This window comes from Neophocaena asiaeorientalis, unplaced genomic scaffold (assembly GCF_003031525.2).
Source record: "Neophocaena asiaeorientalis asiaeorientalis breed wild unplaced genomic scaffold, Neophocaena_asiaeorientalis_V1.1 scaffold100, whole genome shotgun sequence".
NCBI classification, from domain to species: Eukaryota; Metazoa; Chordata; class Mammalia; order Artiodactyla; family Phocoenidae; genus Neophocaena; species Neophocaena asiaeorientalis.
The window spans coordinates 3,243,092-3,259,053 of NW_020173955.1; the positions used below are offsets into that span (position 1 = coordinate 3,243,092).

A 15,962-nucleotide genomic window follows, 5' to 3' on the forward strand; every position below is an offset into this window, starting at 1 on the left:
TCGTTGGCATATTTGTTTATCCCCAAATAAAAGGTATCACTGTATCTATTTTCATTTTCATCTGCTCTAATGTATCTTATATATAATTGAATCTGTGAACCTTTTAAAAAAAATTTGAAATATATAGAAAAGTGAACAGAATGATAAGGTATGGCTCAGTGACTTATCAAAGTGAATATCCCATTTAACCACTACCCATGTCAAGAAACAAATCATTGTCAATTCCCCAGAAGCCTCCTTTATGATTCCTCTAAGTCACTGTCCCATCTCTTTGCCCTTAAAGGTGAACACAATTCATATTGTTATTTCTTGCTTTTCTTTGTTTTATTACTTAAGCTTATATCCCTAAATACTGTGATTTAGTTTTGTCTCTTGCTAACCGTATAAGTAGAATCACAATGCATTCTTTCATGTATGGCTACTTTTGTTTAACATTGAGATTTATATTGCATGAAGTTCGAGTTGCTCATTTTGATTGTTGTATAATACTCCTTTAAAAATATACCAACATTGATCTATTTTACTGGTGATGGATTAATGTGGTGTCAGCATTCTCTTACATGTCTTTTGGTGCATATGTACATTATTTTCATATATATATAGTAGTGCAATTTCTTTATCACAGGGTATACATATATTCAGTTTTACACATTAATGCTAAGATTTTCTGAAGTGATTGTATTAATTTACACTCTTACCAGGAATGAGAGTTCCCATTGCTCCATATCATTGCAGACACCTAGTATTCTAACTCTTAGAGATTCCTGATGAACTAATAGTAGTATCTCCTTCTGGTCTGCTTTTGTGTTTTTAAATGACTAAAGAGATTGAGCACCATTTCATGGGCATATTAGCCATTTCAATATTTTTCGAGAGGTGTCAGTTTGGTTTTTTTTTGCGGTACGTGGGCCTTTCACTGTTTGTGGCCTCTCCTGTTATGGAGCACAGGCTCCGGATGCGCAGGCTCAGCGGCCATGGCTCACGGGCCCAGCCGCTCTGCGGCATGTGGGATCTTCCTGGACTGGGGCACGAACCTGTGTCCCCTGCATTGGCAGGCGGACTCTCAACCACTGCGCCACCAGGGAACCCCAGTTCCAAGTTTTTTTAATCCATTTTAAAAATCAAATTGTTTGCCTTTTCCTTACTAATGTGTGGAGATTCCTTATATGTTTTGGTTACAAGTCTTTTGCCTGACATTTATGTATTGCTAATATCTTCTTCAACTCTGGTTTTGCTTTTCATTCTCTTGTGTGTTTTAAGAGTTATTTTTAATTTAACTATAGTTGATTTACAGTACTGTGTTAGTTTCAGATGTACAGCTTCAGATTCTTTTTTTTTAAAATAAAATTTATATTTTTGGCTGTGTTGGGTCTTCGTTGCTGCATGCGAATTTCTCTAGTTGCGGTGAGTGGGGGCTACTCTTCGCTGCAGTGCACAGGCTTCTTGTGGCGGTGCTTCTCTTGTTGTGGTACTTCTCTTGTTGCGGAGCACGGGCTCTAGGCGCACAGGCTTCAGTAGTTGTGGCACACAGGCTCCAGAGTACCGGCTCAGTAGTTGTGGCGCACAGACTTAGTTGCTCCACTGCATGTGGGATCTTCCTGGACCAGGGCTTGAACCGGTGTCCCCTGCATTGGCAGGCAGATTCTTAACCACTGCGCCACCAGGGAAGCCCCAGATTCTTTTTCATTATAGGTTAGTACAAGATACTGAATATAGTTCCATGTGCTATACAGTAAATCCTTGTTGTTTATTTTATATGTAGTAGTGCGTATCTATTAATCCCATACTCCCAGTTTATCCTTTCCTCTCCCCCTTTCCCTTTGGTAACCATAAGTTTGTTTCCTGTTTTGTACAGAAGTTGATGTGTATTATTTTTTTAGATTCCATGTATAAATGATATCTTATAGAATTTGTCTTTCTCTGCCTAACTTTACTTAATATGCAAATCTCTAGGTCCATCCACGTTGCTGCAAATGGAAGGATTTCTTTTTTTTTTTTAATGGCTAGGTAATATTCTATTTGTATGTATACCACATCTTCTTTATCCATTCATCTGTCGAGGGACATTTAGGTTGCTTTTATGTCTTGGCTATTGTTCTGTGAACATTGGGGGGTGCATGTACCTTTTTGAATTAGGGTTTTTGTCTTTTCAGAATATATGCCCAGGAGTGGATCATATGGTACCTCTATTTTTAGTTTTTAAAGGAATCTCCAGACTGTTTTCCATAGGGCTTTACCAATTTATATTCCCACCAATAGTGTAGGAGGATTCCCTTTTCTCCAAACCCTCTAGCATTTATTATTTCTGGACTTTCTGATGATGGCTATTATGACTGGTGTGAGGTGTCATTTTGATTTCATTAAGAGTTATTTTCTAACCAAACTTAATGGTGTATAATTTATAAAAAATTTTTTTCTTTATGGTTAATGTTTTCATTAATGGATAAAAAAATCTTCCTTATGAAGATATTTTTCTATGTTCTGGAATTTTTATTATGTTACTTTCACATTTTGATCTATAGTTCAGTTGGAATTGACTTTTGTGTGTGGTGTGTGAGGGATCAGGATTCATTTTCTTTTCTATATAGACAGACACTGGGCCTGTCACTATTTATAGCAAAGATAGTCCTTTCCTATTTTTTCTGAAGTATCATTTTGTCATAAATCAGGTATCTTTATTTGTCTTCTTGTGCATGGGTCTGGGGTTTCTAGTATATTCCATTAGTCTATTTGATTAGTCTTGTGCTGTTTTGCATACCATCTTAATTTCTGCTGCTTTATAAGAAGTCTTGCTATCTGGTAAAGCAAGTTCTACCTCCCTGTCATTTTTTAAAAAAATTTATTAAGGTGTAACTGACATATAACATTAGTTTCAGTTGGTTCAATATTTATATATGTTACAAAATGATTACCACAGGAAGTCTAGTTAACATCTGACACCATTCATAGTTAACAAATTGTTTTTTTATCAGAACTTTTAAGAACTATTAGTACTTTCAAATATACAAAACAGTTTTATTAAGTATAGTCACCATGCATTATATCTCTACTCCCTGTCATTCTTAAAGAGTGTTTTGTCTCTTCTTGGACTTTTGCATTTGGAATCAGTGCCTAAAGTTCCACGTATAAACCTTTTTGGGTTGCATTGAATCCGTAGATCAATTTGTGGAGAACTGTGTCTCTGCAATATTGAGTCTTCTAGTGTATAAATATGGTAAATGTGTTTTTATTTACATGCTTTAAGATTTGTCTCATAATTTTCTGTGTTTATGTGGAGATGTTATATATCTTTGTTACACAATTTCTAGGCGCATGATATTTTTTGATGCTGTTGTAAAGAGATTTTTGAAAATTTTATTATTTTTTTCTGGTATGTAAGACGTGTATATATGTATTATATATATGTAATATAGTATGTGTATGTATGTATATATGTGTGTATATTAATTCATTTACTTACATTAACTTTCTAAGCAGCAATCTTGCTAAACTAGTTAATTCCAAAAAGGTTTATCTGAAAATTATTTTGGATTTCTTACTTACATAATCACATCATCTCAGAGTAATATTGATTTTAATTCTTCCTTTTTAGTCTTATGCCTTTTATTCGGTTTCTTGTCTGTTGCACTGTCTGGGACCTTCAGTTTAAGTTGAGTTAAAGGTATTCTTGTCTTGTTCCTAGTCTCAGAGGGAAGAGTTTTAGCGTTTCACCATTAGTATTGTATTTGCTATAGGACTTACGTTTCATTAGATTAAAGTGAAGCCATGCAGTCTGTATTTACAAATTTGTTTTCAATTTATATTACTTGCATGTGTTAAGGCTTAGTATTGTAGTTTCTTGTTTGATGATTTGCTTAGGATTTTTTTCTTATATGATATTTAAACTGCGATTTATGAGAATAAAACTAATATGAGCATATTAGATTTAGAAATGGGCTGGAATATTATGTAGAAAAAATTAAGTGAACAGATTATTATAACTTTCATTATAACTTAGATTGGGATACTTACAGTAAGAGCTTAATTAAACAAATAGTTGTTATAACTTTCATTATAACTTAGATTGGGATACTTACAGTAAGAGCTTAATTAAACAAATAGTGTTTGACTCTATAAAATATATTTGTCTTAGATGGATATTGAAGTGACCAGGTATCAGGTAATTTGATACTTTTTAGAAGGAAGGATGATTTATTAAAAAAATAATTTAGTTCTATAGTATTTGGGTTGCTACCATACAAAGAGGTATAGAGTAGCAGGTGGTAAGATGTTACTTGGATAGGTGATTCTCCCTTTTCAGGAAGAAACTGATAGTAATTCTTCAGATTGATTTTAGGTATATGGATTAGAATTGTTTATAGGTTAAATTACTTACCTGATATGTGTGCAGTCGTATTTCTTAGTTTATCCTTTTCAAAATAGATGAAATATATTTAGTTTTTAGAGGCAGGAAAATACTAAATGTTCTTGTTTTTAATTAAAAACATGTATTTCACATATTCATTAATCATTAATATCATTTTTATGTTTCTTTATAGATTAGAATATGGCTACATATCCCTGCTGTCATGCAGCACATTATCCCTTTTAGGACGTATGTTATCAGGTAAGTTTATAAAGTCTTTCTCCCCTGGTTATCCGTGTAGTAATGTTTTTTGTTTTTTTGTTTTTTTTTTTGCGGTACGTGGGCCTCTCACTGTTCTGGCCTCTCCCATTGCGGAACACAGGCTCCGGACGCACAGGCTCAGCGGCCATGGCCCGTGGGCCCAGCCGCTTGGCGGCACGTGGGATCCTCCCGGACCAGGACACGACCCCACGTCCCCTGCATTGGCAGGCGGACTCTCAACCACTGCGCCACCAGGGAAGCCCAGTGTAGTAATGTTTAAGCTATTCATAACATAGTACATAATTATATGGTTTGAAAGTCCTTTGTATTCACATCCTCCAGAGAAAATTTTTGACCATTTGATGTATTTTTTAATGCACCTATGTAGGTTTATATTTAATGTTTACTTTAAAGCAATTTATGTTGGAATTTTTTAATGTAAGTATAAAGAATTAAACAGATTAACAGTGGTTGCATGATATTCCACTGTATTTATTCAGTCAACAAATGTATACTAAGTATTATGTTGTAGGCACTGGAGATGCAGCAGAGAAGAAAATATATATCCTTTTGTGCAGTCTGTGTGCACAGTAAGTAAACGATACAGTTCATTAGAAAGTCATGAGTATGACAGAGAAAAATAGCAGCAGGGGTGGGTTGAGAGCTCTAGAGAGTGGGTCACAATTATACCTATGGTATAGAGAAGGTCTCATTGGGAAAAGGGTGATATTTGAGTTCTGGAAGTCCCAACCTAAGAAGGAAACCTAAGACGAGGATAGAGATATTATCATATTAGGCTTAGAGTGTAAACTGTTGGAGTTCTCAGATTGTATTTCTTGATAATATTTATGAGTTCTTTATAATTTTTATTCATTTGGAAAGATTTGAGTGCCTGCTATTTTCCTGTTACTGTTCAGGTTGTTGGAGGAAGTATCAGGAAAAGAATCAGATAGTGATGAATCCTATGCAAGTAAAGATAAGGTGATAGAGAATATGAGGCCTTTCTGAAAGGTGACATCTGAGGAACATGAATCTGCTAATCTGATGATAAGTAGAAGGACATATTTCAGGTAGAAGGAACATAAGGGCATAGGCTTTGAAGTTGGAAGGAATATGACATATTAAAAAATTAGAAGTAGGGACTTCCCTGGTGGCGCAGTGGTTAAGACTATGCCTGCCAATGCAGGGGACACGGGTTCGAGCCCTGGTCCGGGAAGATCCCACATGCCGCGGAGCAACTAAGCCTGTGCGCCACAACTACTGAGCCTGCAAGTCACAACTGCTGAAGCCCATGTGCCACAACTACTGAAGTCCATGCACCTAGAGCCCGTGCTCCTCAACGAGAGAAGCCACCGCAATGAGAAGCCCGCGTACCGCAAAGAAGAGTAGCCCCCACTCACCGCAACTAGAGAAAGCCCGTGTGTAGCAACGAAGACTCAACACAGCCAAAAATAAAGATATTTATATATAAAAAAAAAAAACTAGAAGTAGACTGGTGGAGCATAGTGTATAAGGAGGTAAGATTATGATATGAGGTTGGATATAAACAGGGGCAGATTATTCAGGACCTTCAAGCCATTTTAAGGAGCTTGGATTTAATTTTAGCAGTGGGATCTATTGAAGGGTTTTAAGCAGATGAATCATGATGGCTTTTTTAAAAAAAATATTTTAAGCTGCTTAATTTGTAATCTTTTTTTAAAAACATTTATTTATTTATTTTTGGCTGCGTTGAGTCTTTGTTGCTCCCCGTGGGCTTTCTGTAGTTGTGGCGAGTGGGGGCTACTCCTCATTGCAGTGCATGGGCTTCTCATTGCGGTGGCTTCTCTTGTTGCAGAGCGCGGGCTCTAGGTGAACAGGCTTCAGTAGTTGTGGCACATGGGCTCAGTAGATGTGGCTCGCAGGCTCTAGAGCACATGCTCAGTAGTTGTGACATGCGGGTTAAATTGCTCTGTGGCTTGTGGGATCATCCCGGACTAGGGCTCGAACCCATGTCCCCTGCATTGGCAGGCAGATTCTTAACCACTGCGCCACCAGGGAAGTCCTCATGATGGTTTTTAAAAGATCACTTTGGCCTTTAAGTGGCTCGTAAATTACAGGAGTGTTGGAGGAGGAGCTAGGAGACCAGTTGAAAAGTTAATGGAGTAGTCCTGGAAAGAAGTGATGGTTACTTGTACAAGAATTGTTTATGGTGATTTGAAAATTGACTGGATATAGTTGAAAATGAAATCAATAAGGTTGGTGATTGTGGAATCACCAATAATTGTTGGTGATTGCTACACCTTTTAAAGAAAGGTGTAGCATAGTGGAAGACACTTAGCTGCCCTCCCTTTGATTTCTCTTTTTGCTGTGAGTATCATTAACAGATGTGAAAGACTGGGAGAATTTGAAGACGTAATTTTGAGATGCTTGTGGGACATTTAAGTGGCACAGGGAAATTGGGAATATAAGCCTGTAACTTAGAACAACAGCGTTAATTTAGTAGTTGTCAGCATAAAGGTAGCACTTAAAAACCATGGGAATAGGGGCTTCCCTGGTGGCGCAGTGGTTGAGAGTCTGCCTGCCGTTGCAGGGGACACGGGTTCGTGCCCTGGTCCAGGAAGATCCCACATGCCGCAGTGCGGCTGGGCCCGTGAGCCATGGCCACTGAGCCTGTGCATCCGGAGCCTGTGCTCCGCAACGGGAGAGGCCACAACGGTGAGAGGCCCGTGTACCACAAAAAAAACTAAACAACAACAACAAAAAAACCATGGGAATAGGACTTCCCTGGTGGCACAGTGGTTAAGAATCCACCTGTCAATGTAGGGGAGATGGGTTCGAGCCCTGGTCTGGGAAGATCCCACATGCCGCAGAGCAGCTAAGCCTGTGTGCTACAACTACTGAGCCCATATGCTGCAACTACTGAAGCCCACATGCCTAGGGCCCATGCTCCGCAACAAGAGAAGCCACCGCAATGAGAAGCCTGTGCACCGCAAAGAAGAGTAGCCCCCACTCGCCACAACTAGAGAAAGCATGAGGGCAGCAATGAAGACCCATCACAGCCAAAAATAAATAAAGTTTTAAAAAACCTCATGGGTGGGGTTCCCTGGTGGCGTAGTGTTTGAGAGTCTGCCTGCCGATGGAGGGGACGCAGGTTCATGCCCCGGTCCGAGAAGATCCCACATACTGTGGAGTGGCTGGACCCGTGAGCCATGGCCGCTGAGCCTGCACATCTGGAGCCTCTGCTCCGCAATAGGAGAGGCCACAACAGTGAGAGGCCCACGTACCGCAAAAAAAAAAACCTCATGGGAATAAATGAGGTCATCCGGGGAGAGAATGTAGAAAGAAAATAGAAGTGAATCTAGGGGACTTCCCTGGTGTTCCAGCGGGTAAGACTCCATGCTCCCAATGCAGGGGGCCTGGGTTCGATCCCTGGTCAGGGAACTAGATCCCACATGCTGCAACTGAGTCCACATGCTGCAACAAAGATCCCGCATGCCGCAACTAAGACCTGGCATGGCCTAAATTAAAAAAAAAGAAGTGGGGCTTCCCTGGTGGCACAGTGGTTGAGAGTCCGCCTGCCGATGCAGGGGATACGGGTTCGTGCCCCGGTCCAGGAGGATCCCACATGCCGCAGTGCGGCTGGGCCCGTGAGCCATGGCCGCTGAGCTGTGTGTCCGGAGCCTGTGCTCCGCGACGGGAGAGGCCACAACAGTGAGAGGCCCGCGTACCGCAAAAAAAAAAAGAAGTGAATCTAGGATGGAGTGCTATATCAGTTTGCTTTTGCTGTGTGAGAAAACACCCAAAACTAGTAGCTTAAAATAACAGCCATTTATTATTTGTCACAGTTCTCTGGTTGGCTAGCTTTTCTGATCTGGGCTGACTTGGCTGGACCTGGGTGCTCTGTGATAGATAACCTCAGTCATTTGTCCTCTGGTTGGCAGGCTGATTGGTCTTGAGTGGGGAAGGGTGCTCATATGTATCTTGGCAGTTGGCTGGATGTCAGTTGGGGCATTAGCTATGTCTCTCTCATCCAGCAGGCTATCCTGAGTCCTTTTCTCAGTGGTGGAAGAGTTCCCAGCAAGAGAGGGCAAGCTCAAAGGCTTTTTAAGCTTCTGCTTATGTTACATCTCTTAATACCCCACTGGGCAAAGGAACCTTCATGGCAAAGCTCAGATGCAAGGAAGTAGAGGAATAAATGACACATTTGTTGGGAAGAGTGGTAAAGTCACATTGCAAAGACTACTATATAAAGTGATGGGAGGAATTTGGAGCCTTTCTGCAATCCATTACAAGCCCTGAGGAGCAATAATGTTGAAAGCTTGGGTACAGGAGGAGGGACCAACGAAATAGAATAGGCAGGGCCTGAGAGGAAAACCAGTGGTTTGTGATTTTTGAAAGCCAAAAAAGAATGATGTTTAAAATGTACACAGTTTGAAGAATTTTGGCTGTGTTGGGGAGTAGATGTACTATTTATATGAACTCAACTGAAATTTACTAAAACAGGAGCTGTATACATGACAGGTACTAGAGAATAGTAGAGCTTTACTGGAGGTGCAGGTGCAGAATCCGATGTTAAATGACTTGGCTCTGTGCAGTTCCTCCCTCCCTTCCTCCCTCCCTCTTCGTCCCTCCCTTCCTTCCTCTCCCTCCCTGCTTTCCCCTCCCTCCCTCCCTCCCTCCCTCCCTTCCATGTTGTGTTAGGCTTTGCAGTTCCTGATTTATGTTGGACTCTCAGCAAAGGACACATTGCCACAGGTCACAATCCTTGAAGCATTACTTAGAAATAGTTTAAATTGGGAGTATTAATCCCAGGATTCCAGGTTCTACTGTACTTAACAGTTTGGAGGTATGGAGCAAAGGAATATTATTGAATTATTGAGTGGTCTTCAGAAATAGTTTGCAAGTTTTTGTGTATGTTGTATTTCTGTATCATTTCAGGTATTTATGCAAGCTCTCTGATCAGGAGTTAAGACAGAGTGCGGCTCGCAACATGGCTGACTTAATGTGGAGCACAGTGAAAGAACCATTGGACACGACGTTATGCTTTGATAAAGAAAGCCTAGATCTTGCATTTAAGTACTTTATGTCACCTACTTTGACTATGAGGTTGGCTGGATTAAGTCAGATAACGGTAAGCTGCATTTGCTTTATTTTTGGTAATTTTTTGTTTGTCCTCTCAGACTATCATCATTATAATAATACCTAGTATTTATGGAGCCACGCTAGTGGCCAGTATACCTAGTGCTAGTGGCATAAATACCTAGTATTTATGCCATGCTAGGCATTGTGCTAAGTACTTTACATGCATTACTTTGTGTGACCCTTACAAATAATTTCTATATGTTCTCTTTTTCCCTATTTTAAATACGAGGAGACTGAGGCTTCGATTTAGAAGGTTTTGTACCTTAGGTCTTTTTGATTTCTTTCACTTTTTTTTTAACTGTTCAGTTTTTTGCATTTAGAAAGCAGTGTTTTCAGAGAGAAAAAGAGTCGGAGATTATAAGTAGTTAATTAATTTTCCAGGCAGAAGCCACAGATTATTGGGCCATAAACCAAATTTGACTAACAGAAATGTTTGGTTTGCACAGTAGCAAGTACTGTTTTAAATAGGGAGAAATACATATTATTGGCTTCTCCTGGAGGGGCGGGGTGGGTAGAAAGACCTAGTGTCTTTGGGTCTGTCTTCTTGCATGACAACAATTTACTAGAACTAAGTAGTTAGCTGCATTTTTTAGAATGGATATATTTTCTCTGGTTTACCAAGGTCTGCATTAGGTTTACTCCTTTACATTTGGGGCCTGTTTTTGTAGTGTAGTTATTCTGAAGTAGCTAGATTATACCCATGTATTGAATTTTGTGACCTAGATTTTACCCATGTATTGGACTTTGTAAGTGTTGAAAACACTTAATGACAGTTTCCCAAATCAAATCTTAAAAGTGTATGTCTAGGAATCCTTTCCCGAAATTCGGTTTGTAATGACATGTTACTTGCTGCCTTGCATTAGATTTTTGTGTTTTTCCCTTGTTCAGCTTTTTCTCTAGCATACTTAGTGGAATAAAGCCTAAGTATTACTTGTGGAATGAATTAGTGTTTAAAAATGATAAAGGAAATAGACTAATTGGGAAGTATATATGTATATCTGATTACCTATCTTATATTTTATACTTTTGATCTGGTTATTGATTATGATCTACATGTATCAAACTGTGTTGGCAATTGCTAACATATGCAAGAATAATTTTGGAAAAAATCTTTAATTTCTTTTCTCTATTTATAGAATCAACTTCACACCTTCAATGATGTGTGCAATAATGAATCATTGGTATCAGACACAGAAACGTAAGTAGGAGCATTAATTTATGCATAAGTACTATTTTAATGTGTAGCTGTTTATATGGTAAATGTAATTGACTTTATTAGATTTGAAGTGTTTACTAGAAATTCTTTGCCTTGTGGCTTCATCTGTACAGTCTTTAACAAGCTTTCAGAGGAATATATTGCAATACTTCTCTTTTTAAAAAAATATATCGTGTTATTTTTCACAAAATGCAAAGGGAGACTATTTATACAGGAGAATTTAATAGTAAAGAGTATGGTACAGATAGTTTTCAGAAACCACACTTGATGCAGGAAAGGATCTCATTTAACACATTTTTCCGGGGAAAAAACGAAGTTCATGATGCTCATGTATGAAAAGAAGTAGTTTTTATAGCTTAGGGCTTTTTAAAGTACTTAAAAATATTTATTTTTTCCAATATTTATTCCATTTAGTTGTCCATCCAGTATAGAAATCATTTTTTAAATCTCGGTAGTAATATTTTCTGTTTGAACAGAGTTACATAGTTTTGTTTTTTTTTTTTTACATAGTTTTTTGTTTGTTTTTTCTGTGCCGCTGTGTGGCTTGCAGGATCTTAGTTCTCCAACCAGGGATCAAACACGTTCCCTCGGCAGTGAAAGTGCGGAGTCTTAACCACTGGACCGCCAGGGAATTCCCCAGAGTTACAAAGTCTTAAGGTGTTAGAAAATTTGTAATTATATGAATGAGTCATATTTTTGCTTTACTGTAACTTTTATGCATTGATCTTAGTTTTGCTCTATGGAGCTGATCTCAGTTGAACCCAGCCCTTCTTGAATTTGGAAACCAGAGACTATGTCTCTGCTTTTTCCCTCACATATTATGATTTTTAGATTTATCACCAGACAAGTCATTCACTCTTGGCAACATTCTTTGTCAGTGGTGCCTTAAAATGTGTGGCCTAGAATTGGTAGTAGCATTATAAATTATGGGTCATACTAGGAGTGCTATTTCACAGTCAAGATATTATATAGATTATGTCCAATGTATGTAAAACTACAGCTCTGGATTTCCCATTTGACCCCTCAGTACCCACCCTCCAACCCCTTCAGACTGCCTCTAGGAGAATCTTAAAATTGCCAATGCAGTAATCACTCCCTATCCCTGCAAAAAGACAAAAAATAAAAACAACATCCTGGAATCACTCGTGCAGTAACCCCACATGTCCAGGTTAGGTCTCTGTGTTGCTGTTGATAGAGAAAAGAATGAATTCCATTCAAAAATGTGTAAGGTTTATACATACTAAAGATATGCTTAAGAGGGAGGAGAGTAAAAGTTTTGAGGAATAGTGGGTAGGACAGTTTAAGTTGGGAAGAGAAGGGTCTGTACAGTGTGAAAAGATTGGAGCAAATACAAAAAGTGATAAATATTGTCGAAGCCTGTGAATTGGGTCTCTCTTTTTAAGCAGTTTTATTAAGATACAGATACATATCATAAAACTCACCTGTTTTTATAATGAATTTTAGAAAATTTACACAGTTGTGCAACTATCATCACAGTACAGTTCTAGAACATTTACATCACTTCAGAAAGGTCCCTTTTGCCCATTTGTAGTCAATCCCCATTCTCCCCACCACCCCCAACCCAGGGCCGCACCACATGGCACGTGGCATCTTAATTCCCTGCCCAGGGATCGAACCCGTGCCCCCTGCAGTGGAAGCTCAGCCTTAACTGCTGGACTGCCAGGGAATTCCTTCAATCCCCATTCTTATTGCCAGCCCCACTAACCTTCTTTGTCTCTATTGATTTGCTCTTTTTTGGCATTTCCTATCAATGGACTCATACGACAGTGTTTTTTTCCATTGCCACCTTTCACTTATACTGTTTTTCTTGAGGTTCATTCATGTTGTGGTGTGAATCAGTACTTTGTTCCTTTTTATTGCTGAATAGTATTACATTATGTAGCTATATCCCATTTTGTTTATCCTTTTACCAAAGTTGATGGATATTTGAATGTTTCTACTTTTTGATTAGCATGAATAATGCTGCTTTAAACATTTGTGTACAGTCTTTTTGTGGACATATGTTTTCATTTCTCTTGGTTAGATACGTAGGAGTGTGATCACTGGTTTGTAAGATCATTTTATGTTTAACTTTTAAAGAAACTGTCAAAATGTTTTCCAACATTTCTGTATTATTTTATATTCCCACTAGCAATGTATGAGAGGGTTCCAGTTTTCCCCCCAGTCTTGTCAGCACTTGTTTTTATCTTTTTGATTATAGCCATCATAGTGGGTATAAAGTGGCATTTCATTATTATTATTATTTATTTATTTATTTTTTGCGGTACGCGGGCCTCTCACTGCCGTGGCCTCTCCCGTTGCGGAGCACAGGCTCCGGACGCGCAGGCTCAGCGGCCACGGCTCACGGGCCCAGCCGCTCCGCGGCATGTGGGATCTTCCCAGACCGGGGCACGAACCTGTGTCCCCTGCATCGGCAGACAGACTCTCAACCACTGTGCCACCAGGGAAGCCCTCATTATGGTTTTAATTTACATTTGCCTAATTACTAAGGATGTGGAACATCTTTTTATATGGTTATTTGCCATTCTATTTCTTCTTCACTGAATTGTTCACTTTTTGCCTAGCTTTTAGTTGGGTTATTTGTCTTGTTTTATAGATTAGCATATGATCTGTACCACAGAATATTCATATGTGCTTAAGAAGACTGTTTATTCAGCTCTTGTTGTATGGAGTGTTCAGTAGATGTCTTTTAGGTCTAATGAGTTTGTAATATTGTTTGTCTTCTATATCCTTGTTGATTTTTTTACCTACACTTGTTCTATTCCATTATCAAAAGTAGGGCATTGAAGTCTCCAACTTCAGTTTATCCTCATCTGTGGATTTTGTTTTTATTAATTTGCCTATTTGCTGCAATTTATTTGTGAACCCCAAATCAGTTCTTTTGGTGCCCTCACGGTCATTTGCGGAAATGCACAGAGCAGTAAAAAATGAGTCTCCCAACATGCACATTTCCAACTGAAGTCATACAAGGTGATGCTCTGCGTTGTTTTAGTGCTGGTACAGAAATGACCAGAGGAAGGAAGTGGTAGGAGGCAGTGCAGTATAGGGCAAGAAGCTCTGGCTCTGGGCCGGTTGGAGGGATATGAATCCCAAGTCTAGCACATGGTATTGGGGCAGCCTCAGTAAAGTCACCTCAGCACTTCTGAAGTTCATTTTCTCTTTTGTAAAATAGAGAAAATAGAATCTGATAAGTTATTTTTAGGATTTAAGATTCAAGGGTTCAACATGAGTAAATTTACTGCAGCAATTTTGTAGAACTCAGCTGCCATGAGTAACAAGAGTTGACTGTATTGTTTTTTTGTCCTTTCAGTTCTATGGTGAAATATTATATACAATGGAATTCTATTCAGCCATAAAAAAGAATGAAATCTTGCCATTTATAGTAACATGGATGGACCTTGAGGGCATTATACTAAGTGAAATAAGTCAGAGAAAGACATCATATGATCTCATTTATGTACGGACTTTAAAAACAAAAATGCTGAGATCAGCTCAGTGCTTTGTGACCACCTAGAGGGGTGGGATAGGGAGAGTGGGAGGGAGACGCAAGAGGGGAGGGGATATGTGGATACATGTATACATATAGCTGATTCACTTTGTTATACAGCAGAAACTAGCACAACGTTGTAAAGCAATTATATTCCAATAAAGATGTTAAAAAAAAAAAAAAAAAGGAAAAAACCCCCAAAACCCTAAGCTTATAGACACAGAGAACAAATTGGTAGTTTCAGAGGTGTGGAGGTCAGAGGAGGGCAAAACAGGTGAAGGAGGTCAAAAGGTACAAATTTCTAGTTATGAAATAAATGTCATGAGGATAGTAATGTATAGCATGGTGGCTATAGTTGATAATATAGTATTGCATATTTGAAAGTTGCTAGGAGAGTAGATCTTAAAAGCCCTCATCACAAGGGAAAAAATTTTTTTCTAACTGTATATGATGATGGGTGTTGACTTACTGTGGTGATCATTTAGCAATATATACAAATATTGAATCATTATGTTGTACACTTGAAACTAATATAATGTTATATGTCAGTTGTACCTCAATTATAAAAAGAGTTTTTAGAAAAAGAGGATCAAATAAAAGAAAGCAACATTGAGAGATCATTGGAATACGCAAATGAGAGCCACGTCTTTTTTCTGAGGGAACGGGGTAGGGGGAAGGATGTTGATGGTCTATCTGTGATGGCATTTTTACATAAAGGGAAGAGCCTCCCTTGCATTGTTCTGACTGAAGTGGGAACTTCAAAACAAATCTTAGTTTTGTGAAACATCTTTCTTTTTTTTTTTTTTATGAAACATCTTTCTTTAAAGGAGTTCTGCAAACGGATTGTAGAACAAATTGTGTATCTAAAGTTACTATATAAGATTTGCATTTAATCAAACCCTCTGTCTTCTTCCAGTCAAAGGCAAACAGCTAGTCATATTATTGCACTGAGTCATTCTTTTAAAGAGAATCCACTCTAGGAAGCACTTGATGCTAATGACATGTTCTTTTTACCCATTAAAGCAGTGGGTGACAATAATTTAAAAAAATATTCAGGGGTTCAGTATTAGCTAATTCAGTGCAGTGACGTTATAGAATATAACTGCCAAGAGTAGTAGGAATTGGCTATATTTCTTTTTCTCCCTTCAGTTCTGTTGGTTTTTGCTTCATGTACTTTAGGACATTTTGTTGGGTACATATATGTTTATAGTTGTTATGTTCCTGATAATTTCATCCTTTCATCATTATAAAATGTCCCTCTTTGTCTCTTTAAAACAATTTTTAGTTTAGTGTATTTTGTTTGATATTAGTATAGCCACTGCAGCTTTATTATGCTTACTGTTTTCATGGTATATCTTTTTCCATCCTCTTACTTTCAACCTGTTTGTTTTTGGATCTAAAGTATGTCTCTTGGAGGTAGCATTTGGTTGGATTGAAGAAGAAAAAAAAATCCACTCCTACCATCTCTCCCTTTTTTTTTTTTTTTTTTTTGGTACATGGGCCTCTCACTG

The 15,962-nt window shown here is 38.4% G+C and overlaps 1 protein-coding gene across 4 annotated transcripts in view; it reads left to right on the plus strand.

The window, feature by feature from the left end:
• Nucleotides 1–15,962, plus strand: part of USP34 (ubiquitin specific peptidase 34) — a 232,622-nt gene that overhangs the window by 56,825 nt on the left and 159,835 nt on the right. For all 4 annotated transcript variants that reach the window (XM_024753009.1, XM_024753012.1, XM_024753013.1 and 1 more), the window contains exons 6-8: nucleotides 4,539–4,606; nucleotides 9,524–9,716; nucleotides 10,864–10,925. In XM_024753009.1, the coding sequence (XP_024608777.1) occupies nucleotides 4,539–4,606; nucleotides 9,524–9,716; nucleotides 10,864–10,925 (323 nt within the window). The remainder of the gene's footprint in view (nucleotides 1–4,538; nucleotides 4,607–9,523; nucleotides 9,717–10,863; nucleotides 10,926–15,962) is intronic.